General features: G+C 48.2%; 1 protein-coding gene across 7 annotated transcripts in view; it reads right to left on the reverse strand.

The window, feature by feature from the left end:
* Positions 1-472: 472 nt before the first annotated feature.
* PKIG (cAMP-dependent protein kinase inhibitor gamma) overlaps positions 473-24,584 on the reverse strand; it is an 89,327-nt gene continuing 65,215 nt past the window's right edge. For 5 of the 7 annotated variants that reach the window (XM_045804697.2, XM_087853553.1, XM_087853554.1 and 2 more), the window contains 3 exons: positions 22,708-22,777; positions 5,159-5,332; positions 473-1,248 (listed from right to left, as the gene is read on the reverse strand). In XM_045804697.2, the coding sequence (XP_045660653.1) occupies positions 1,169-1,248; positions 5,159-5,309 (231 nt within the window). In that variant the 5' untranslated portion in view covers positions 5,310-5,332; positions 22,708-22,777 and the 3' untranslated portion in view covers positions 473-1,168. The remainder of the gene's footprint in view (positions 1,249-5,158; positions 5,333-22,707; positions 22,778-24,584) is intronic. The other 2 variants (XM_087853555.1, XM_045804701.2) reach the window with 1 other exon arrangement.

Genomic DNA, 24,584 nt, shown 5'->3' on the forward strand with positions numbered 1-24,584 from the left:
CGTCTTGGGCAGAGAGAGGATGGAAGGAGCCTCCGGGCTCCCAGACTCGGGCAGCCTGCTCAGCGGTGGGGTCCTGAGATCCTGGTGGGGGCTGGGAGGGGGAAGCTAGAGCTTCTAATGCTGGGGGCAAGGACGGGACCACAGTCTGCCCTCCCTCCAGAAGAAACAAGGCTTCTCTTGAAGAGTGAATCTGCTTAAATGCTCCCTCTCAGCCCCCTCCCACTGTAGGCTTTAGGGCTGGGCCTGCCCATCTGGGTGAGCTGTGGACTGGGGTGAGCGAGAGGGACAGATGGAAGAAGAGTCATCCGGTACCAGGCCAAGGAGGGTGCCAGCCTCTGTGAAAACCGGCCTCTTCTCAGGTACTTCTTGCACAGAAGCCCGGGGCAGTGATGGATCCCAGCTAACTGTGGACTTGGGGAACCCAGGCCCACCCCTGCTTTTGCTGTTTAAAGGAGAAATAATCGTAAACCAGTCACACAAATCATCAGCATTTATTTCCTGGGTCCTAGGTGTCACTTATCTTGGTAGAAAGGGCAAAGAATTGATCAGACAGTTTTGAGCACAAAACCCCTTCCCTAGAAATGGATCTGTGGAGCTCTGTGAGGGAACGCAGAGCTGCATAGATGGTCAGTTTAGCTTATAATAATGCCTTCCAAAAAAACCAAAAAAACCCCCCAAAACCAAAAAACAAAACAAAAAAAACCCAAACCACAGCTCCCTCCTTCTCTGCTGAAAAAAATTTTAAAGTTTTTAAAAAGTTTAAAAGTGTTTTTAAAAAAGGGGATATGAAGATCTTGACCCAGAGGTTGGGCTTAGAGGGAGGGGGGCAGGGCTGGGCTGTGGTTGCTGCCCAGGCCACCTGTGGAGGTGCGTTCTTGGGGGGGCTGCTCACCCAGGTGCCCACTGAATAAATACTGCCCCCCAGCTACCGGGTCCTGGAAGTGTACCTGGGCACAGTGAGGAGGTGGTGGGCGAGTGGAGCCTGAGGGTGCAGGTGGAGGGCTTTCCCAGGGTAGGGGCCACGGTGGCCTCTGGGGGTGCCTTTTCACTCTGGCCTGGCTTGCCTGGGACAGGGGCTCAGAGTAGAGGCTGCCAGGCCAGTGCCAGGGCTCCCTGTCCAGGCGAGGACAGCAGGTCTCTTTTCCATCCTCCATGGGCAAGGTCAGACTCAAGACGAGGTGGTCCCATCGCTGCTCTCAGGCTGGTTGCTAGCTTCCTTGTCTGGGGTGCCCACCTCTGTCTGTCCTTCTGGAGAGGAAAGGAGCATATACACAAACATAAAGCACAGAAGACTACCTGGTAGGGCCCGAAGTGCTAACAGCGGATGAGCCCTGGGGCGCAGGACATGAGCTGGATTGGGGTGGTGGTGACCAAAGGGACATTTAGCTCGGCCTCTGACATGTTAATATTTACAAAGAAAATGCATGTAGTGCTACCAGTATGATCAAGGAAAGGCCAGGATCACAGAGGATGGCTACAAGCCTCCAGTGAAGGGCTGCTGAGGGCCAGCAAGTTTGCGCAGGCTCGCCAAAAGGAGAGGGCAAATGTGGAGTCCCGGCATGGAGCAGGGCTCAGGGGAGAACCAAGGTGTGGCGGGGGCAGAGCCCACAGCTGTTTCACTCTGCTGTGTCCTTACCAGACCAGCCTCACCCTGATAGGGGCTCTGTCTTTGCATCCTCAGACTGAGCCCTTCAAGGACTAAGGAGGACAATCCCGCCCTGTCCTGAGCTTGTCTGTGCAATCCACACAGCCTGGAGTGATTAGGTCACGACACAGAAGAAAACAGCAGGCTCGGAGATAGGCGGTGGAGGGAGCCAATGTCTTTTCCACCGCACTTAACTCCGGCCAGAAAGCATGCTCCAGAGTTTATAAAGGCCAGCTGTCCTCGACGCGGCCTCATTCTTCTGCCCACGTAGCGGTCTGAGAAGGGGTGGTGGTGGTAGCGAGTGATGTGGCCAGAACTTGGACAGGTGTGCCCGCCCCCACCCCTACCCCCACCCCCTATCCTGGGGTGGTACCTGGAGCAGAAGCTTGGGCCCAGAGGGTCCTTCTGGACCTCCAGAAGCCTGACAAACTAGTCTGTACTTTGGGCATATTTCCCAGCTTGCGATGCTCTGTTTGACCCTGAGCTTGCCCTGGCAAGCAGGAATGTTCTCATCAGATGCCCCAGTAATTTCTGCGCTGCCATTTCCTTGCTGTGGGACGTCAGGCGATTTAGGTCCTCTCCCTGAGCCCGTTTCCTGATCTGTAGAGTGAGGGTGGGGACACCTGCACCTGTATGTGACGGGAGCGTAGGGCCCACAGGTGGTCATGTGGCACGTGGGAAGGTCTTTGCCAATGGTAACAATTCCTCTCTGCCGGTCCCAGCTCTCTCTCAGCCAGGGGAGAAGGTTGTTTTGTTTTTTTAAGAGCGAGTGAGCGGGCAAGGAGGGCGAGAGGGACAGAGAATCTGATGTGGGGCTCAAGCTCACGACCGAGATTATGACCTGAGCCAAAATCAAGAGTCAGATGTTTAACCACCTGAGCCACCCAGGCGCCCCGGGGGAGAAGGTCTTGAGCAATTTCTTCACCAACCAGTACCCCTGGGACCCCCTTGGGGCCAGTTCTAGGGCACAACTTGAAACGTTTCACGGTCACATACTGCTGGGGCACTGTACTCCTTTCTTCGTGGCTTGTCTGTTTCATTGCTCGGCAGAGTAAGGAGACGTCTGCACTCCCCACATACGGAGCTATCAGGAAAGGCAAAGGTTTGTGTATAAGGGAGCATCAACAAACACGAGCAGGCCGGGCAGCCAGGCCTTCAGGACGGGCCAAGGCCCTGCCTCCTCATCCATCCGGCTAGGTATCCGTCTCCTGGGCTGTTTTAAGCAAACAGATTCTCAGCCGGGCCTGCTGGTCAGAATCCCTGTAGGCCCACTCCCTCAGCGAGTCTGGGGGCCTGAGCATAGCCTCCAGGCCTGCCTGTGGAAACCGCTCATTGCAGGGCCCACTGGAAGGTTCCCTGGCCAGGTCAGCCTACAACTGTAGCATGAGTTCTTCACTTTTCTGCAGTGAATACTGTTCCCTCTTCAGGTCCCCTTTTCAAATGTCTGTCACCCCGGCAGGCAAATGTCCTAGACCCGGAGGACAGGGACACTTCAGGGATTCCAAATTAGAGGAAACAGGTATTCGAAGGGCTTGGGCCCAAGGATGAGTGGCTACCACTGCTGAGGTGAGGGGCGGGGGACAGAAAATTTACCAGAGCCGAGGATAAGGCTGCAGAAGCTCTGAGCAAGCCCTCTGGCTGCACACCCCATGTGGGAGTGAGGCATGCTGGTCGGCGAACAGCCCTTGACTAGGCAACCTGTCCCACCTGCCAGATGCCATGTACCACGTGCACAAGACAAAGATGCAGGTGGCAGAAGCCCCCAGCCTAGAGGGGTGCTGTGCTAAGTGGGGTTACGGAGGTGGCTGGGAGCAGAGGTGCCGCCTCCTGCTTGAGGGGCAGGTGGTCAGGAAGGTTTCTCAGCAGAGAGCGGTCTGGATCTCTAATGCTGAGAGACGTGAGCCAGGTGAGGGGAGGGCAGGAAGAACCAGCCCGAGGGAGCAGCGTGTTGAGGTCCATCGGGGGTTGTTGAGAAACAGATGTGCTTTCCTCTGGCTGGGTCAGCAGCAGCAGGCTGAGTGAGCTGTGAGGCATGCGGGCCACAGGACTGGGGGGCTGACCACTGGACCAGGGAAGGGGTGTGGAGTGTGCTTCCTTGAGCTGGGGGCTGTTCTAACTACGTTAACCTGCTGGTGACCCTGAGCAAGCCACCCAGCCTCTTGGGCCTGCTGGTCCATCTTTAACAAAGAGTTAACAGGGTTGAGTCCACGTCCCCCCAGTCTGCTTTATACTCAGTGGTCACTTCTGGCTAATGAGCACCAAGAGCTCTAGACTGGAGACTACACTGGGGTGTGGGGGGGAATAAGACGGTGGTCCTCCAGGACAGCTCTGTGGGAGACCCATGGAACCCAGAGTGGCAGTCTGCTGTGGAAAGTGATGTGACAGTGCGTCCGAGGAACTATGGGGACAGGGAGGAGAGGGCTCTAGCCAGTGGAGGGTGAGGGAAGGCTGCCCAGAGCAAGGTCCCAGGGCTGACCAGTGGACTGAGCAGAGGAGAGTCCACTAGGACAGAAAGAGAAGGAGGGAAGCCCCAGGCACTAAGGGGGTTGGCGGCGGCTACTTCCCGCATTCGTTCATTCGTGCAGCCTGCGGTTTCCAAGCACCTGCTCTCGTGGAGCTCACCTTCAAATGCATGAAACCTTGTCACTCACTGTTCAGGCAGGCCCCTCTGAGCACCAGCCACAGGACTGGGTGGGAAGGTTCTAGCAGAAGAAACCGTGACATAGGAGGCTCTGGACAGGGTAGGCCTGTGCCTTGACAGAAACAGATCCATGGTGGGTGTGACTGGAGGACAAAAGGTGAGGGCAGAGGGGCCCCGATGAGATCCAAGAGGCAGGGCAGGGCCTGGTCACACAGTATGGTGCTGTGATGACTCCTGCTTTCACTGTGTGACAGGAGTCTTGAGGCAGAGACATGATGGGATAGGACAATTTGAGGAGGCCTGCTGGCCGCTGGCTGGCTGGTGGGGAGTGGGGCGGGGAGGCCAGGCATAGGCCGTGAGTGAGCCAGGTGGGGGCTGTGGGGATGGAGGGAAGTAGAAGGACCTGGAATGTGTCTGGGAAGAGAACTAACAGGACCTATGGGTGGGTGGAGGGTAGGGCAATGAGGAAAGGGAGGAGGCCAGGATGCTTGGCCAGAGAGTACTCAGGGCCTGAGACACTGGCACCCTCCGGCCTAGAAACTGGTTGGCCTCTTGGCCATTGACCATGAAACTGGGGCCTAATTTAAAGTGGGGAGTATAGGGGCGCCTGGGTGGCTCAGTCAGTTAAGCATCTGCCTTTGGCTCAGGTCATGATCCTGGTGTCCTGGAAAAGAGCCCCACATCGGGCTCCTTGCTCGGCAGGGAGCCTGCTTCTCCCTCAGCCTCTGTCCCTGCTTGTGCTCTGTCTCGCTCTTTCTCCTTCTCTCTCAAAATCTTTAAAAAATAAAGTGGGCAGTCTAGGACTTGAAGGGTGGTCCCCGGAGCCCAGCAGAGGGGCTCATGTGCAGGGATGAAGACCCATCTGTTCTGACCTGCCCCTTCGAGTGTCAGCTCGCCCATGTCTCCAGCCAGCTTCCTCACGCTCACAGCCTCAGAGTCCCCCTGGATGTCAGGAACCGCGTTCCGACGCCCTGTCCGGTCACAGGAAATGAAGTCCGAGTAGGAGGACTCAACCTCCATCATGCCTGTCGCATCGCTCCTCAGACCTGTGGGAACAGGGGCAGGAGGACAGGTGAGGCCAGGTGCATTCCGCAGGGAAGACTCCTCTCTGGGCCCCAGCACGGATGTCTTTTGACAAAATGAGTTTTTTGTCTCGATCACTGAAGACAAAACAGCAAAGAAAAGTACAAAGAACAAAATAAATCACCCATAATTCCACACCCAGGAAACCAGTACCAACAGTTTAAAGAACACTCTTTGTCTTTCCTCTCAAGTTATCGATAAATATCTAGCTCCGGCCAGGGGCCGGAGATGCAGCCGCGAGCAAGTCAGCCATGGTCTCTGCCCCAAAGGAGCCAACAGTCTGCTGGGGGCCACAGCACATTGCCTAAATCACCCAAGGAACTCCGAGGGTGCTCAGGGCTTCCAGGGAGAAGGCAGGGTGCTGGAGTGATGTAGCAGGGTCTGACCCAGGCTGGGGATCAGGAAGCAACATTTTAAAGGAACTCCAAGGAAGAACAGGTGTTATCTAGACAAGCTGAGGGGAAGAGCGTGTGTGAAGGCTCAGGGGAGGGAAGGGTATGGTGAGATGCAAGAACCAAAAGAACCACGGGCGGGAGTATGCTGGGTGAGGGGCAGGGAGGCCAAGGGTGCTGCCGAGCCGGGCAGGGGCCAGCTCATGTCTGCAACTTGGTTGCAGGTCACAAAAGACCAGATCTGCATTTTCAAAGAGGACTCTGCATCTGGGCTGAGCAGGGCCCAGAACGGGCAAGTTGTGGGGCTCCTGCAGGTCAGGTGTGAGAAGATGGTCAGTGGAGGAAGGAGGTGGTGGCGCACATCGTGGATGTAACTTGGAGGTTAAATCAACAGGACCTGGTATCTGACTGGTGGGGAAGGGAGCTTTCTTTTTTTTCTTTAAAGATTTATTTATTTATTTTTTCGACAGAGAGAGAGACAGCCAGCGAGAGAGGGAACACAAGCAGGGGGAGTGGGAGAGGAAGAAGCAGGCTCATAGCGGAGGAGCCTGATATGGGGCTCGATCCCATAACGCCAGGATCACGCCCTGAGCCGAAGGCAGACGCTTAACCGCTGTGCCACCCAGGTGCCCCTTGAAGGGAGCTTTCTGATATGACTAAGCGGAAGTGTGGCTTACTGAGCAATGAACAGCAAAGGAGGAATATTTGGGGGCATGATGGTGGAGTGAAGATTAAGAGTTCTATCTGACCACACCGACTGGGAGATGCCTGTGAGCCCTGTAAGGGGAGACGCCGAGTAGGTACATGGAGGTAGGGGGCTGGAACTCAGAGACGGGGGATGGTATAGGGAAGAAAGGAAATTAGAAGTTACTGCGACAGAGATGATTAATCCTTGGTTGATAATACAGATGATTAATCTGCTGGTTGATAATACAGCCTAGAAAGAGAAGCGAACAACACATATAAAGACGTTATATATCTGAAAACGTCGGGGGGCTCATACTATACATTGTATTTTATAGCCTACTCTGTAGAACACTCTAGAACATGTCATTACGGTTCCCTCTAGATGAGTTTTGTACACATGTACTTGGATATACCAAGATTTGATCAGTCCCCTAGAAATGAACATGGAGGTACTTCCAGTTTTCTACATTACAGACAGTATGAGGTCTTTATGTAAATCTCTGAGTACCTCTGCTTTTCTGAAGGCAGTCAAATCACACCAGATGGACCTGTACGGATATAGCAAGGTTTCTGAGATAAACTGTTAATTGCAAAACAACCCCTAAGATAGAAACTAGTTTCTGTGGTAAAGAGCAGATACAAGGAAAAAAACCTTGTCAAGTGTGGTTCTTTCTAATGAAGGGGAACCTTTTTACTTCTAAGACTATTTTTGTAACGGTGAAGTTCTTATCGGCCCAAGTTACTGTGTGATCCTTTCATTAGGTGATTGACTTTGGCAGAAGGTGCCTGGGGGTGGGGTGGGGCTCAGTAAGGGCTGGGGGGGTGGGTATGCGCTGTGTGTGTGTGTGTGTGTGTGCGCGCGCGTGCATGCGTGTGTGACAGAGAGAGAGAGCGGCGCGTGATAACGGACTGGCTGCCGGTGTGGAAGGCTGGCCCCACATCTCCCCACAACACCCAGCTCAGAAGAGACAACTAAAGAATACATCGGGGCGCTCCAAGAATGCTCTGCCCCTCCCTGGGCCTGTGTTACCGCATCTGTAAAATAAAGGCCGGGCCGGATCCTGTCTAAGGCAATGCCCCCAAGCTCCAACAGAGGGTGCGCTCGGACTACTTTTCTTGGCTGCCTTGGGCGAAAGAAGTTGCCTTAGTGTTTTGTCTTCTCAGCAAAAAAACAAAACAACACAAAACAGATTCTCTGAAGTCCCAAAAGGGGTTCCTTCTGCAGGTCACCAAAGTTTTACTTCTGCGCTCTCCCTCTTGGGAAATGGCTCAAAGCTTCAGAACAGGGGACGGACCCGCCGCCGTAACAGGAATAACAATGACATTTCTGACAAATAACAGCAATAAGAAAGCAAACAGTTACCAGGTCATTCCATGCTTTCTGGTCCTCACTTACTGAATGGCCACAGTAGCCCTCTGAGGTCAGTGAGGTGAGTTCAGAACCATGACTCAGAAAGGTCTTGGGCAGACCCATCTGGCTCCCAGGCCCAGGCTCATCCTCCATGTTACATCTGCGGCCGAGGGCAAGGGACAGACCCTGGGCAGGCCACACCATCCCCCCAAGCCCTGTCTCCTTAGCTCTTTCCCAACTAGAATGTCGGTTCCACGAGAACAGGGAGTTCGTTGTGCCAGACTAAAAGGCCTAATCCAGGGAGCTCAGCCAACATACTCTGGCTGCTCCATCTTTAGATTCTTTTTTTTTTAATAATTTTTTTATTATGTTAGTCACCATACAGTACATCCCTAGTTTTTGATGTAAAGTTCCATGATTCATTACTTGTGTATAACACCCAGTGCACCATGGGTATTAAGGAGGGCACATATTGCATCCTTAGATTCTGACCAGTGCGTGGCAAAGACTATGTGATCAATAAATATTTTTCAAATTTCTATCTGTCCACCTATCTATCTTCCCTCCAACTCTCTTGTCCCTATCTCTATCTTCTCTCCAACTCTCTTGTCCCTATCTGTGCGGACGATAGAGTGACTCCGGGGGACTGCTGGGAAAGGGCACTGTCCACTGTAGACTGCTGTGATGTGCTTGTCTGCTATCTCTAGGATCTGACACTGTGGGATGGAGCTACAAGCTCCTTGTAAAAGGCCAGCTTCCTGCTGGAATAGACACCCTGGGGCTTTGGCTCCTGCCCTTGCCTTACACGCTGCCTTGTGCAGGGAGCTGACCCTCCTGGCTCAGGGAAGTGTGCCAAGCGCAAAGCCCAAACCTGGAAAACACCAACGCGGCCAATGCGCTCCAGCTGCCCCTGCCCCACCCTCATCCTCTTGGGGAGGAGGGATTCCAAAGGGATTTTGGGTTTAGTTAGGGGAACCCCCTGAGCCCAGCACAAGCACACAATTTCACTCTTCTTCAACATTTGAATTTTGCTCTCTGTTCTTTAAAGTCAACAGCAATGGGGAAATGAATCCTTAGAGTTGGAAACTGCGTCAGAAAATGGTCATTATCAGACTGCTAATGAGAGTATAAACTGCCAGAGCCTCTCTGGGGAGTGATTTACTTAGATGCATCAAGGAACCTCAATTTTTTCATATCCTTGAGCAACAAAGCTCATAATAATTGATTTTTTAAAAAGATTTTATTTGAGAGAGAGGGAGAGAGAGCATGCTAGAGAGCACAAGCAGGGGGAGCAGAGAGGGAGAGGGAGAAGCAGGCTCCCTGCTGAGCAGGCAGGGACCCTGATGCGAGGCTTGATCCTAGAACCCTGGGATCATAACCTGAGCCAAAGGAAGACGCTTAGCTGACTGAGACACTCAGGCGCCCCTCATAATAACTGATTCTAAGAGTCCAAGTTGTGCATGAAGATAAACGTACAAAGATATTCACTATGGTATTATTTATAATAGTCAAAAACTATGACACCAAAATGACCTCCTATATAGACAACAGAGAAATATATACATATTTCACCAATTTATAGCCAAATGAAATATACTTCAGGCATTAAAATGTTTGTGAATTTATCTCATTTGAGAGAGAGAGAGCACACAGGCAGGGGGAGGGGCTGAGGGAATCTTTTTTTTTTTTTTTTTAAAGATTATTTATTTATTTATTCGACAGAGATAGAGACAGCCAGCGAGAGAGGGAACACAAGCAGGGGGAGTGGGAGAGGAAGAAGCAGGCTCATAGCGGAAGAGCCTGATGTGGGGCTTGATCCTAGATCGCCGGGATCCCGCCCTGAGCCGAAGGCAGACGCTTAACCGCTGTGCCACCCAGGCGCCCCAAGAGGGAGAGAATCTTAAGCAGGCTCCCTGCTGTTGAGTGTGGAGTCTGACTTGGGGCTCAATCCGGAGAGATCGTGACCTGAGCCAAAATCAAGAATCAGACGCTTAACTGATTGAGCCATCCGGGTGCTCCATGTTTGTGAATATTTTTAAAAGACTCAGGAAAATGTCCACAATTATTAAATGAAGAAAAATCTCAATGATATCATCACATATTTAAATTACGACTTAAAATTTTTTTTTGTATTCTTCATTGTGAAAACATTCACTTTATTCTTAAATCATTTCATTTTTGAATATGTGTGCATGTAGTATAAAACTCAAAATGAACATGCACCAAAAAGAATAAAATCCTTAGGAATAACCAAGGAGGTGAAAGACCGGTACTCAGAAAATTATAAAAAACTAATGAAAGAAAGAAACACAAACAAATGGAAAGATATTCCATGATCATGGATTGGAAGAATTAATATTGTTAAAATGTCCACACTACCAAAGCAATCTATAGATTTAACGTCATCCCTATCAAAATACCAATAGCATTTTTCACAGAACTGTAAGAAATAATACTAAAATTTATATGGAACCAATAAAAGACCCCGAATAGCCAAGCAATCTTGAGAAAGAAGACCAAAGTGGGAGGTATCACATTTCAAGACAGACGACAACGCTGTCGTATCAAAACAGTATGGTATTGGCAAAAAAAAAAACAGACACATAGATCAACGGAACAGAACAGAGAACCCAGAAATAAACCCATGCTTATATGGTCAATTAATCTATGACAAAGGAGGTAAGAATATACAATGGGAGAAAAGACAGTCTCTTAATAAATAGTGCTGGGAAAATTGGGCTACTTTCTTACACCATACACCAAAATAAACTCAAAATGGATTGAAGACCTAAATGTGTGACCTAAAACCATGAAACTCCTAGAAGAAAGAAGGCAGTAATCTCTCTGACATTGGCCATAAGAGACATTTTTCTAGGCATGTCTCTTAAGGCAAGTGAAACAAAAACAAAAGCTATTGGGACTACATCAAAATAAAAAGCTTTTGCACAGAGAAGGAAACCCACATCAACAGAATGAAAAGGTAAACCTACTGAATGGGAGAAGATATTTGCAAATGATATACCTGATGAGGGAGTAATATCCAAAATATATAAAGACCTTATACAGCCCAACACAAAAAAGCATAAATAATCTGATTAAAATGGACAGAGGACCTGAAAAGACATTTTTCCAAAAGACATACAGATGGCCAACAGATGAAAAGATGCTCAACTTCACTCATCATCAGGGAGATGCAAATCAAAACCACAATGAGATATCACCTCACACCTGTCAGAATGGCTAGAATAAAAAAGACAAGAAATAACATGTATTATTGGTGAGGATGTGGAGAAAAAGGAACCTTTATGCACTGTTGGTGGGAATATAAACTGGTTCAGCCACTGTGGAAAACAGTTATAGGGGTTCCTCAAAAAATTAGAAATAGAATTACCATATGACCAACAATTCCACTACTGGGTATTTACCCAAAGAAAATATAAACACTAATTTGAAAAAACATATACACCTCTATGTTTACTGCAGCATTATTCCTTTTAAGGATTTTATTTATTCATTTGATAGAGTGAGAAAGAGAGCATGAGCAGGGGGGAAGGGCAGACGGAGAGAGAGAAGCAGACTCCCCACTGAGCAGGGAGCCTGATTTGGGGCTCGATTCCAAGACCCCAAGATCATGACCTGAGCTGAAGGCAGACACTTAACCGACTGAGCCACCCAGATGCCTGTTTATTGCAGCATTATTTACAAGAGCCAAGATATGGAAGCAACCCAAGTGTCCATGCACAGACGAATGAATAAAAATGTGGTACATGTATACAATGGAATTATTTCATCATAAAAAAAGGAGATCTTGCTATTGGAGACAATATGCATGGACCTAGAGTGTATCACACTAAGTGAAATAAGTCAGAGAGGAAAAGACAAATACCATATGATTTCACTCATATGTAGAATCTGAAAAATAAAACAAATGAATAAAGAAACAAAGCAAAAGCAGAAACAGACCTAGAAATACAGAGGACAAACCGGTGGTTGCCAGAGGGGAGGGGAGAAGGGGGATGGACACAATGGGTGAAGGAGTGGGAGGTACAGGCTTCCAGTAACAGAATGAATAAGTCACGGGGATGAAAGGCACAGCATGGGGAATATAGTCAAGGCTACTATAACAGCACTGCAGTGAACACAGTGTAAGCTATAAACCTGTCAAATCACTACATTGTACAGATGAAACTCCTGCAACACTGTATGTCAACTATACTTCAGAAGAGAGAAAGAGAAAGACAGAGAGAGAGAATGAAGGAAGGAACCTAGCAACAGAGCTAGAGAGAGGGGCTGCTCCTAGTCCAGTGCTTTTGTAGGCATTGAGACTATAGGTTCATTCTGTCATATTTGCCCAGACTTTTAATAATGTCCACAGAGACAGTCATTTCAGAGAGAGAGACTGGTAACAATGTAGAGACAAGAAGTTCACTAGAAAAACTGGTATAGGTGACTTTAAAGGTCCAGAAGTAGAGATCGAAATGAGACAAGCAAAACTTTGCATTATATTGTTAAATAATTATTTCTGCCTCGAACATGTATAATTAACGATACACATTTTAAATTCCACATCAAGAAAATAGTAAGACCCAATACACTGTCCTCCAAAATCATGTCTTCTCGTGAAGATAAAGGCTTACTGGTTTCATCTTTCACTTAAATCTCTTGAATATAGTTATAAATTCAAATTAAAATTAGGTTCAGATTTCAGATTTGAAAATCAGTACCATGGAAAGAGATTTTAAAATGCAAGTAATACACATGTGAAAATACTTTGAAAAGTGTAACATGTAACATAAAGCTTAATAATGAAAAGAAACCCCAAACCTCAGAAGGTACAAAAGGCAAAGGCATAAGCGCTCGGTGGCCTCCTTGGACTCAGACACCCTCCCCAGGGCAAGCACTTCCTCTGTGCTTCCAGGTACACTGAATGCAATATATGTATTCCCTCCCCCTCACTCCTTCTTCTTTTATTTCAAACAGAAAGTTGTTTTTTTATCTTGCTTTTTTCATTTAAAAATATAACCTGGAAACAATTACAGATCACCCTGATGTCACAGCACTGATTACATCAAAACCCAAGAAACAAACCCAAAATCTTTTATAGCTAAAACTTTCTTTTTTTCCATTGACTGTATGGTATACTGTTGTCTCACTACTGTAGACTATTTCCCTCTTTTTTAAAAAATATTTTTTTTTCAGATTTTATTTATTTGTCAGAGAGAGAGAGAATGCACAAGGAGCGGGAATGGTTCTGGATCACACTGAGAAATATCTTCCCTACTCTGAGTTTAGTAAAGAATTCTCCCTTGTTTATTTCTTACACCTTCACGGCTTTATTTTTCACATTTAAGACTTTGATTTATCTGGAATTTATTTCCTATAAGGTATGAGCTAGAAAACCATTTATGGAATAATCATCCTGAGAAGCCTCTCATTAATAGCTGGGGAAACTGAGGCCCAGAAAGAAAAGTGTGTTGCCCAAAGTTCTTGCATCTAGGGGTCCTAACTCTTGGTCCAGAGCTCTTTCTCCTACACTACTCTACCCCCTCGGGAGCCCCACTGACATTACAAATCTCCAAGGGGGGTGTGTGGTGTGGTAGGAGGCACCTAGTGTAAACATGCCACCCAGCGCCCCTCTTCACTAGCTGGGAGACCTTGGACAAATCTCCAAGGGGGGTGTGTGGTGTGGTAGGAGGCACCTAGTGTAAACATGCCACCCAGCGCCCCTCTTCACTAGCTGGGAGACCTTGGACAACTCCCCTCACCTCTCTGGACTCGCTTCCTCAGCAGTGTGGGGATAACAGTAACACCCTGCTGATCGGGGGGGGGCTGTTGAGAAGACTGAAAGAGACGATGTGCGTAGAGTCCGATAAAGTATGTGGAATGTGAGAGGTATGCAATCAATTAAGTCCCTAGTGTGGCCTGTTTTCATTGGGTGTCTTATCAGTAAAACGGTGTTCTTGACATTTTCATTCAACTCCTTTGTTTTTACTCTATGTTTAATGGTGTGCAGAAGGCCAAAAACTTACACTTTCTTCTTTTGTTCTTTAGGGTGCTGAAGGGAACGTAAGTTCTGCACAAGTGGTAGCCCTGGCTGGCGTGTATCCTGCTACATCTGAAAGGCCCAGCGTACGGTTGAAGCTCAATGAATATTTGATGAATGAGTAAATATTAAAGATGTTCCAGATTCCAGGGCAGAAAGAGCAAAGGGTGTGCAGCCCTGCATCAAAACAGTGGCCAAAGGTGTGGCTCAGTCTCCATGCTGAAGGGTGATCCCCCTTCCTCTCTCCCAGCTTCCTTTTCCCCCATCTGAATATAACAAAGGTTGCAATATGCTCTCTAGAGCTCCTCTAGTCCTGACATTTCTTCATTTCTTCCTTCCTTCCTCCCTCCCTCTTATTCATTCATTCACTGTTTACTGAGCACCTTCTATACGCCAAGGGCTGTGCCAGCATGGGGTAAGCACTGGAGACTAAAAAGACATTTACCATCTGATAAGAGAAAAAGGCACTGAACAGGTAAATGACTGATCATCACAGATAAGAGATAAGTGCAAAGAAAGAAGAGAACAGGTTCTCTGCGTGTGGGTATTTAGTTAAGGGTTGTCTGGTCGGGGAAAGCCTCCTTAAGCAGGTGACCTCGTGTTGAGATCTACAGAAAAGCTGGACAGGGGGTGATCCAGGCAGAGTCAACAGCCAATCCGGGTCTACAGCAATCTACTATCTCCCATCTCGGCTCCAGCCCTATGAAGTGCTCAAGAGTGACATTCCTCTGCACTTCTTCATCTTGAGATTTGGGGGCTTTCTTGGGGTCTGGTCACTTGTAAGGCATTTGACTCTGAATGCCCAGGATGGAAGGGAAGACTCTTGGACACAGCTTCCCAGACCCAGACCCAGACCCAGACCCTTGGTGGCCCGGGGTCAGAGGCTCTTGCAGTGCTTGCTCTGGGCGCTCACTGTCAAGCCCCCCACAGAAAGCTGCCTTCTCCCTTCAGTTCCTAACACTCCCCCCAGCTCTGTAAGCGGAAGAGGCCCTGGGCCCTGCCAAGAGCTACATGGTCTGTTCCAAGACTGCAGCTATTAGTCCTCATTGCTCAGGCCCATTCCAGTACAACTCTAAATTGTTTTCCAAATTTACCAGAAAGGTCATTTCCTGTTTTTTTTTTCTTTTTCAAAAATTAAATATTTGCAGAGACCATACAAAAAGAAAGCAGACCCTTTTGCAAAGGACACCGGGCATAGAGTAAGACTTGGTCCTGTGGGAGAGGCCTCCTCAGGGGTGGGGAAAATGCTCTCGAAGGCTTCTCTGAGGGAAGAAAGGGCTGTGGAAACCTGATGGAAATACCAGGGCCTACTGAGCTGGCATTCCTCAAATTCAAAGGGAAGCGTTTCCTCCCTCTGATGGGCAGCCAGAGCCAGAGAGGCACTGAGGCAAGCAGGAAAGTCAGGGCCCCAAACTGAGCACCTCCCAGAGCCTGAGAAGCGGCAGGGCAGCTGATCCTAACCACGTGAGGCCTGCACCAAGGGGCCGACTGGCTCTACCTAATGCCTCAGGGGCCTACCCAGAGCCCAGTCACCAGAGAGGAGTCTCCCGCCAGGGCAATGCCTGATGTCTGAAGAGCAGCCACCAGGGAGGCTTTATTTGGAGGCAGTCAGGCAGGGCCTTGGCCTCTGCACCCAGAGGGCCAGAGCCATGTCCCCCCAGGGGCAGGCGGTGGAGACACAGGCTTCTGGAGGCCACTCAGTGAGGAGGAAAAGGCAGGGTGCTGAGTCACACAAAGTCCTCAGCGACCTCCTGGTTGTCTGTCCTTGTGGACATCCTTTTTCTCAGATGTCCACCACACTCCAAGGGCCTCTCCTGACGTCTGTGGCCATGTCGCAACCCCTTCCACACAGGTGCTTCCCTGTTAGGGACTTTTGTGTTAGAGGCCCCTAGGACCGGATCAGGACCGGGCTTGGGTCCTCCTCTCTCTCTGTTGGTCCCTGGAAGCTCTTAACCCTTTCCCTTAATAGTATGTGTTGATGACTCCCCATACAGCCCACGGCCTCTCTCCAGAGCTCTAGATTTGCCAACCTGACTGCCTCCTTCACACTTCAAACTTCACATGTCAAGTCACAAGCCCGCTCCCTCTAGCCTTCCCCACCTCGGTGAGGGCACCACCTGTCCAGACTGCTGAAGCTGGAAACCGGAAGTCATGCTGGATTCCTCCTTGTCCTCCACTCACATACAATCCCTCACCAGGTCCTGCCATTTCCACTTGCGAAGGTCAGCGTGGATCTGCCCTCCTTCCCCCTCCATGGTCACCACCTGGTCTCTGTCATGCCTCACCTGGGGGAGTTTCTTCACTGCATCCCTGTTCTGCCCTTGCCCTTGGCCCAAGGTCTATCTATTTTGTATACAAGGAGCCGGGGTAATGTCTGCAAATCAGACATTGGATCATTGCCCTGCTTCATTCAATCTTTGATGCTTTTCCATTCCACATCCGGCAAAATCCAAATTCATCCCACCAGCCCCTGAAGTACTGCATTGATCTCAGCCCCACCTTCCTCTGTGACCTTTCTTCTCATTCCCGCTGTCTTTTGGCCCATTTACTGGTTAACTCCTCAAAGCAACTGAGTTCTCCCTCACCTCAGGGCCTTCAGGAGACTGTTCTCTCTGTCCGAACACTCTGTTACTCTACTCGTTTCAGAGCCTTGTACCTGGATCCTGGCCCTGCCTTTTCAAATTTTCCTGCTCTAGGACTCTGACGGAGGGTCCTGCAGGGCATGCAGCCCCCAGAGCCCCTCTGCCCCCCACTTCTGCAGGTCGGGAAGGCCTGGCTGAGCCACCTGGAGTCTTGCGTAGTGTGGTGGACATGACAGGGGCTGAGGAGTCACCAGCTTCTTCTTTTTTAAAAGATTTTATTTATTTTGAGAGAATGAGTGAGAGAGAGAGAGAGAGAGAGAGCATGAGCAGAGGGGAGGGGCAGAGGGAAAGAGAGAAGCTGACTCCCCGCTGAGCAGGGAGCCCGATGTGGGACTCGATCCCAGGACCCTGGGATCATGCCCTGAGCCAAAGGCAGACGCTTAACTGACTGAGCCACCCCGGTGCCCACCAGCTTCTGCCCCTACAGCTGGGCAACTCACCTGACCAGAGATCGCTCTTCTGGAAGATGGGGTTACGACAACTGCCTCCAAAGGCAGTAGTGGGGAATAATCAGAGCCAGCGTTTAGAGTCTTTCCTGCAGGCCAGACTGTGCTGAGGCATCTTACAGGCATCATCTCATTACTTTTATAGCAGCTCTACCAAGTGGAAAGTGTTCTTAATCCTGTCCTATGGAAAAGAAAGCTGAGGCGCAGAGAGGTTAAGTAGCTTCCCCGAAGTCACACACCCGCTGAGTGTGGGCTGGGGCCGAGCCGGTGTGATTCGTGCTATTCGGCAGGAAGCAGAGAAATGAACTGCATCCGCAGGCGCATAGTAAGCATTTGCTAAACGCGGTCCCTTCCCTTTTCTCCCCTCTGTCTCTAACCCCACAGCAGGGCTTTTCGGAGGGAAAAGCAAGAAAGCAATGAAGTCCCAAGGAAACATTCTATAGTGCTGGCTGAAACACAGACCCACACGTGCTTTTCCCACACTTATGCAAAGTTCTACTTACAATTTTCAGCTGGAGGCAAAAATATTCAGAATCTTTTTGGTGATGTTAGGTTCTCTGAATTCTGCCACCAAATTCTATTTTTTGTTATCTAACTTTACAGCAATGGAAAAATAATTACTTGGGGGTACAAATTTTAAAACTCTCACTCCCTCAGCAGCCATATCTATTCCTGGGGCAGGGCAGTGTGGGTACTGCACGGAGGGCTGGGGACTGAGACGGTGACACAAACTCCTCAAGCCACGAACATCTGTGCTTCTGTAGAGGTCTCTGGAAAGAGGCAGAAGAGTCCAGCTGGATTACCACTTGGGGACCAGGCAAGCTGGGTCTTCCTGGGCCTTCTGCTGTTTACACACTATCTAAACTTGCCGAGGGCTGGCTAAAGCGGTTCCCAGAGACTGGCAGTCCCTAGCATTCTGTGGGGGAAGGGAAGGAAAGTGCGATCACTTCCATGCAGGCCGGCCGAAGGTCCAGAGAGTGGCCTGAGCTCCAGCTCTGCTGGGTATCTCTGGGCAAGGTTCTTCCCCCTCAGACCCTGGGTGTCTCCAATGTGGAATGAAGTAAGCCAGGGTCTTTGTGGTGGTTTTGAAACACGTCTGCAAATGCTTTGACGACGCTCCTATTAAGAGGGGGATCTAATTTGCATGCATCCTTTGAATGATGTGGCCTTACTGACTTGCTCCTAACTAAGGGGATGCAATAGGAGTGATGTGACTCCCAAGATGGGGTTAGGAGAGGAGACACGGCCTCCACCTGGCTCTCTCTTGGGACACTCTTGTCTTGGAGCTTTGAGTTGCATGTAAGGAACCTGAGGCTGCCACGCTTTGAGGAAGCCCAAACCAGCCCAGTGAAGCAGCCACATGGCGAGGTCCTGCTAGGGCATGGAGAGAGATGCAGCCGGCATCCCCCCACTGCACTGGCCCCTAGCTGTTCACCATCGGACTGCAAGTGAATGAGAGATCCACGCCACAAGTGCCCAGCCAACCTGTTCCCCAATTTCTGACCAAAGAAATCATGAGAGATAAGAAATTATTACTGCTATTTCAAACCACGAAGTACTGGGACTGCAGTGTTATTTAGCAATGGACAGCCAGAGTGGTCTCTAGCATGCTGCCTCTCCAGGCCCTCCAGAAGTCTATGAAAAGCATTTCCTAAATCCACTGTGGAGAATGAAAAGCAGCAAGATATGATCTCTATAATACTAATTTATCCATTCATTCGTTCAACAAAATTTTAGTCGTCACTCAGTCTATACCAGGCTTGGGACTAGATGCCATGGACGCAGGAACGGTAAGACATCGCTGTGTCCTTGAGGGAAGTTCATGGTCTAGCTGGGGAGATCGACTCATGCCCCGATATTCGTAACCAGTGTGGGGGACATATACCAGAATTACCAGGATCGCTGGGAGACCGTTTCAAGCTGGGCCCCTGGCCTCCCGCAGGGATTCTAATAACACCAGGCAGGGACGTGGGGCAGGTGTCTTTGCTACTGCCGGGAGGGTGCTGGAGCCCACACAGGTGAGGAGAGAGAAGAGTTTAGGGACCACTTCTGTATAGAAATCTATAAAAACTTTAAGAATCTTTAAAGAGCTTGGTAGTTAAGAGCTGTGACAAAAAGATGTATAAGGCAGAGTGGGGGCTAATAAGAAAATTAAAATGGCTACCATTTATGGGGCGTATGTACTGTACAACAGGACATGGCAACAGGTGCTTTCCGTACACCCTCTGAGTCACTCTGCAGTAGCTCTGCGTGATAGATCCCGTTTACACACAGCCGGGATGGCCTGGAGCCCAGATCCCACCCGGGACCGGCTGGCTTCTGGGCCTCAAAGGCCGTGTGTCTCTGGCTCAGGGAGGCAGAGGGTGTGAGAGCCCCCCAGGAATAGGTGAGGTGAAGGGGCTGACGTGGCAGGAGCAGGCAGCCAAGGAGAGGAAACGGAGGTTCTCCTCTGTCTTCATTTATACTTGTCTCTGCCCGGTCACCTGACCCGCTTGAGCTCTACTCCAGCCCCGAGAATCACAGAAGTTTCCCTCGTTCCTTCAGTCACTCATTTAACATTCACTCAGTGCACACTCTTTCCAGCAATGGTCCTGAAGGTATTTTAGAGGCACTGCATTATCTAACCCTCACGATGGGGAGACCATGACTCACAGAGGTGGCATGAGTCACCTAAGGCCCCCAACCAGTCAGTGAGTGGATCGGGACTTGAATCTGTAGTTCCTCATTCCCAATTCAGTGCACGGCATTTAGGATGGTGCATTCTGGGGACGGCTTTGTCTTGACGTGGATGGTACCGCATCTGTCTCACCCCCATCGGAGCACTCCCTGCCCCTCTGGCTTCTCTCCGCACAAATGGCTACCCCCACCCGGGGAAACAAGGGCACGCACTGTAACGTGGGGGATGAGGAGCTCTCAGAACACAGATTTACTGAGCACCTACCACCGCGCCCGCTGCAGAGGGCCCAATAATGTTTTCTCGCAGAAAGAAGGAATAAACCAATGAGTCAGGAGACAGAATACAATGGAGCCGCTAACATGAAAAAGCTCAAGAGGGCGTGCCGTTGGACGTCCTCTGAGCGGGGCGGGCTCCTGTGCACGCTGTGTCCCGAATTTCACAGAGTGCATCTCCCGGAGCAGCCTTCACACCGACCACTACAGCAAGGCAGAGAGAGAGCCCACACCAGCCATTCAGGTGACAGAAAAAAGATCCTGTGCTGAGCTACCACTGGTTCCGACGCCAGCGGAGAAATGCGGCCCCGCGAAGCCACTGCTCCACAGCCGCTCACCGAGAGGAGCCTACCTGACAGGCAGTGTCGACAAGTGGAAATGACTCAGAAAAAACTTGTTTCTTGCTATGTCAACCCCAAACTCAGGCACATCAAAGACACGCTTGTCGCTTCTTAGCCAATAAAGCCATTTATAAACTACATTAGAGTCAAATTTCATTTGTCTAATCATCCTTCAGGCAATGACTCACCCCAGATCACCACGATTCCCACACTGTTACTTTTGTAAGTATCAAAACCTCATCTGGAGACCGAAAGTAGATCAGTGGTTGCCTGGGACTGGGGAGGGATGTGGGGTTGGGAAGGTGATGGGTAATGCAAGTGTTCTAGAATTGATTATGGCAATAAGACACAACTCTATAAATACACTGAAGGTCACTGAATTGTACACTTTAAATGTGTGAATTGTACGGTATATGAACTATATCTCAATAAAGCTGTAAAAAAAACCCTTATCTGAATTATAATGGATAGAAATTCTTCTCATATAATGCATTACTGTATTACCAGCCTTTGCTTGATGCTTTAAGATCACAGCTGTGTATCTGCTGTAACAGCAACGCTCTCACGATTACAACATACAGGGCAGTCTGCCCCACACTCAATGACCCCCTGGTTTTTGCTGTTCACTTTAGTCTTTCTGTCGATGCCCTTTACTTTCACTTGGTGGTTAAGCTCAGGGGCATGGGTCATATGTCACTTACTGACTTACTGGCTATGTGATCTCCGGTGAGTGACTAGATCTCCCTGTGCCTCTGTTTCTCCATTTGTAAAACAAAAGTAGTAACCTCACTGGAGGGTTGTGTGAGTTATAGAAGATGATGTGGATAAAGCATTTACTGCTCTTCCTGGCAGGGGGGAGCCAGACTGAATTTGAGCCATCAACACTAATTCTCACCACTGTCAGTGGTGCCTAGAGGGACCCTCCTGAGCTATGGACTCAGAAACCAGAAAACCTGCCTAGAGTGTTCAATACACCTGCTGTGTTCAATGAGATGAAACACAGGCTGGGAGTGCAATTTCAGGATTGGACTTTGGGACATCCCATGGGAAGGCTCTCCGCTTCAGTGATACTAGGTAATCTGTCCTAGTTCACCCTCAAACAGAAAAACCCAGAGGCCTGGTGAGGTCTCTCAAGATCCTGGATCTGGGAGGCTAGTGCCAGGGGGACACAGTGGTCTCCAACACTTTAGCTTTTCTTTAGACCAATGGTTCTTAAAATTCAGAGGTCACAGATACCTTTGAGAATCAGAGCAAAGCTATGGACACTGGGCCCATATTTATATTTATATTTATATATACTGTACCCATAAGTACAGGGGAATCCTGAATCCCAGGAGCTAACCATAAACCCCTGGTTAAAAACCCCAGCTCTAGACTTCCTATAACCCCAGCATCCTCAAGGTTCGGTGGCTGTGAGCCCCAGTACTTCCACAGCAGCTGGAACAGAGACCTTCTGGAGGCTGGCCTCCTAAACTGGCCTTAGCCGGATGAGCAGTCCCGGGAGCTGACTGCTGCATCTCAGTCACTGCAAACAGCTGCATCCAGGGAGCTCCCAGGGGCACTGAATCAGAGCAGGACACAAGCCTGGTAGCTCGGGAAGCCACTGCAGGGCAAGGCCAGAAGCCTTGCTGATAAGCAGCCGGGGAGTTCCAGCCTTAGGGCAGCTGCCAGACAGACTCTCACTCTGCCAGCAACAGAGGAATCTCAGGTGCTGGAAGCAGGCGAGGCCATAAGAGGGAATTCAGAGGAGGCGGAAATCCCCCAAGCTCCAGGACTACTAGGCCTTGGACAGAGAAATAAAGGCTGGAGAGTCTGCTCTAACCCCAGGGAGACAGAGCCGAAAGAGGGTGGGCAGGTTGTGGGGAGGGGAGAGGGCTGAACCATGGATCAGAGGCTGTTAAACATGATTAACTGATGCCAGAAATGTTTAAATATGAACACTGACCCAGGGAGGCCATACTTCCGGGCAGGCCATTCATGTGTCATGGACTGCGATTTTCTTCCAACTGGAAGGGACCTGCACCATCTCTTCTCATCAGACCAGTGGGCTGTGCCTGTTTCTCTGGGCTGGGTTTTGCTTGCTTTTGCTCTTCTATCACAGTATTAAAATTCCCATAATGTGCCCTAGACTTTGTGAAAATAGCTTTGCAACAATTGGTGGACAGGAAAGCTGGCATCATGCCCAAATTTGCTAATAACTTCCGGGGATGATTCCATCGGCATAAGTAGCTGGCTGAAGAAACCCATTCTCTTTGGAGCCACTAAAAGTAAACTGTTTTCTGATGCTATAAAGAAACGGTCTGTAAAACTGCAGCGTGATATTGTAGGATTTCTGCAAAGGGCCATCCTGCTGCTTCTTCATGGGACCAAAATTCCTTTCTGATTTCACTTGGAACCTATTTCTTTGATTTGTTTAAACAGAAGGAAAGGTAGGAGACAAACACTTGGGATGCTAAGGCAGAGTGGTGTGAGCAGTTGACTACCCACCTGGTTTAGTTTCTTTTTCCTACTCGCATCTCTTCAGATTTTCCACTGTTGACTAATCAGTGTGGAAATTCTAAGGGACCAGAAGAAAAACAAAAATTAGAGCCAGACACACTCTAGGGTTGTAAACTACAACAATCTTCTGGGAAGACAAGTGAGCATATCTAGTAATATGTTAAATGTGCACATCCTTTGGGTCAGCCAAAATCTAGGAATCTCTGCTGTAGGTATGTTCCCATAAGCAAAAGGATGCTCAGTAAAACACACTGTGTAATAGCAAAAAAAACAAAAAACAAAAAAAAAAACAAAGAGGAAACAAGGTAAATGTCTGTTAATAGGAAGAGTTAAGTTACGCTATAACAATACAGTGAGAAACTAGGCGGCCGTTACAAAGAATGAGAAAGATTTCATTGTACCGACAAGGAAAAATGTGAATGCTCTGTTGTTAAAAAGTGGTGTAAAACTGTGTATGTCATCATTTTAAATAAAAAATATGAACATGATTGCTTATGCTTAGAAAAGTACAGCATTTGTATACATGTTTTTTGTATCTACACAGAACAAGGCCATCAGCAAACTATGAACAGTGGTTCTCTCTGGGACTTGGAAACTGGGGGAAAAGGATTAAACGACTTTCACTTTTTACATGAATAATTTCTGTTTTGGTTGAAAACTTTTAAAGAGGCACACATTACTTTCATAATCATTATACGTGCTATCTAGAATTCTAAAATATCAAGAGTGAGTGCAAAAGACATTTTCGGACAAAGACTGGGCAAGTTTGCCATTCAGACTCCAAGAACATTCTCCAACAGAAAGGAAACCAAACACAGAAAGTAAGCGAGATTCTGGAATCAACAGTGAGCAAAATTAGTAAGTACAGTGTATTGGTAAATTTAAAACACTGATTAAGTGAAACAGCTAACTGGGGAGATAAACACAAATTCGACAATATTACATATTTGACGATAAGAGTGTCAAGGATGGAACAGAGAGCAGAAGTAAAACTTTGCATGGTCCTTGTTTATTCAGGACAAGCAGGAATACTGTTTGAGACAACATATTCATGATGCCTATTAAAAACTTTTAAGATAAAACGACAAAATACAGAAATAGAACACTTCAGTTTCAAATCAGTTAGCAGGTTCCTGGGTAGAGAAGTCTAATTATCCAAAAACATTAATCCTGTCCAAATTACTACATAGTTTTAATTAAATTTCAATAAGAATACAAATAATATTTTGGGGAGAGTGAAATGGGTAAAATTAACTTTAAAGTTCATATGGAATAATAAATTCCCCCCAAATTTAGCTAAGAAATAGGAAAAAATTATTTTAAAATGTAAATAGGGGATTCATCTTAAGAGATAATAAAAATTTACTTTATAAAGATTTAAGAAAAAGATGTGGTTGTAACATAAAGACAGACAAAGGGATCTGTGGACTAAAGCAGCAAGTTCAGAAATGGATACAAGAAAGGAACTTATTTATCACAAAGATGGAATTTCAATGCAAAACAGAAAAGGCGGCTTATTTAATAAATGGTGCTGGCATACCTAGAACAAAGCTTGACCACTACCTCTTTGCTACATATAAACATAATTCCAAAGGAATTACAGGTTCAGGATTAAATAATTAAAACCATAAAAGTATTGGAAGAATATTCAGGAAAATATTTATATAACTTCGAGGTGGGGAAATTATTACTAAACAAGACAAGAAATCCAGATACTATGAAGAAAAAAATAGAAGAAATTTAATAAACAAATAATAGATTAGGAAAAATATTTGCAATACATATAGAATCTTTAATATATAAATATATAAAGAGCTCCTATAACTTGTTAAGAAAAAAAAGCAAACAGTTTCTAAGAAAAAAAG

This window comes from Ursus americanus, chromosome 22 (genome assembly GCF_024610735.1).
Source record: "Ursus americanus isolate L20-20 chromosome 22, mUrsAme1.1.p, whole genome shotgun sequence".
Lineage (NCBI taxonomy): Eukaryota > Metazoa > Chordata > Mammalia > Carnivora > Ursidae > Ursus > Ursus americanus.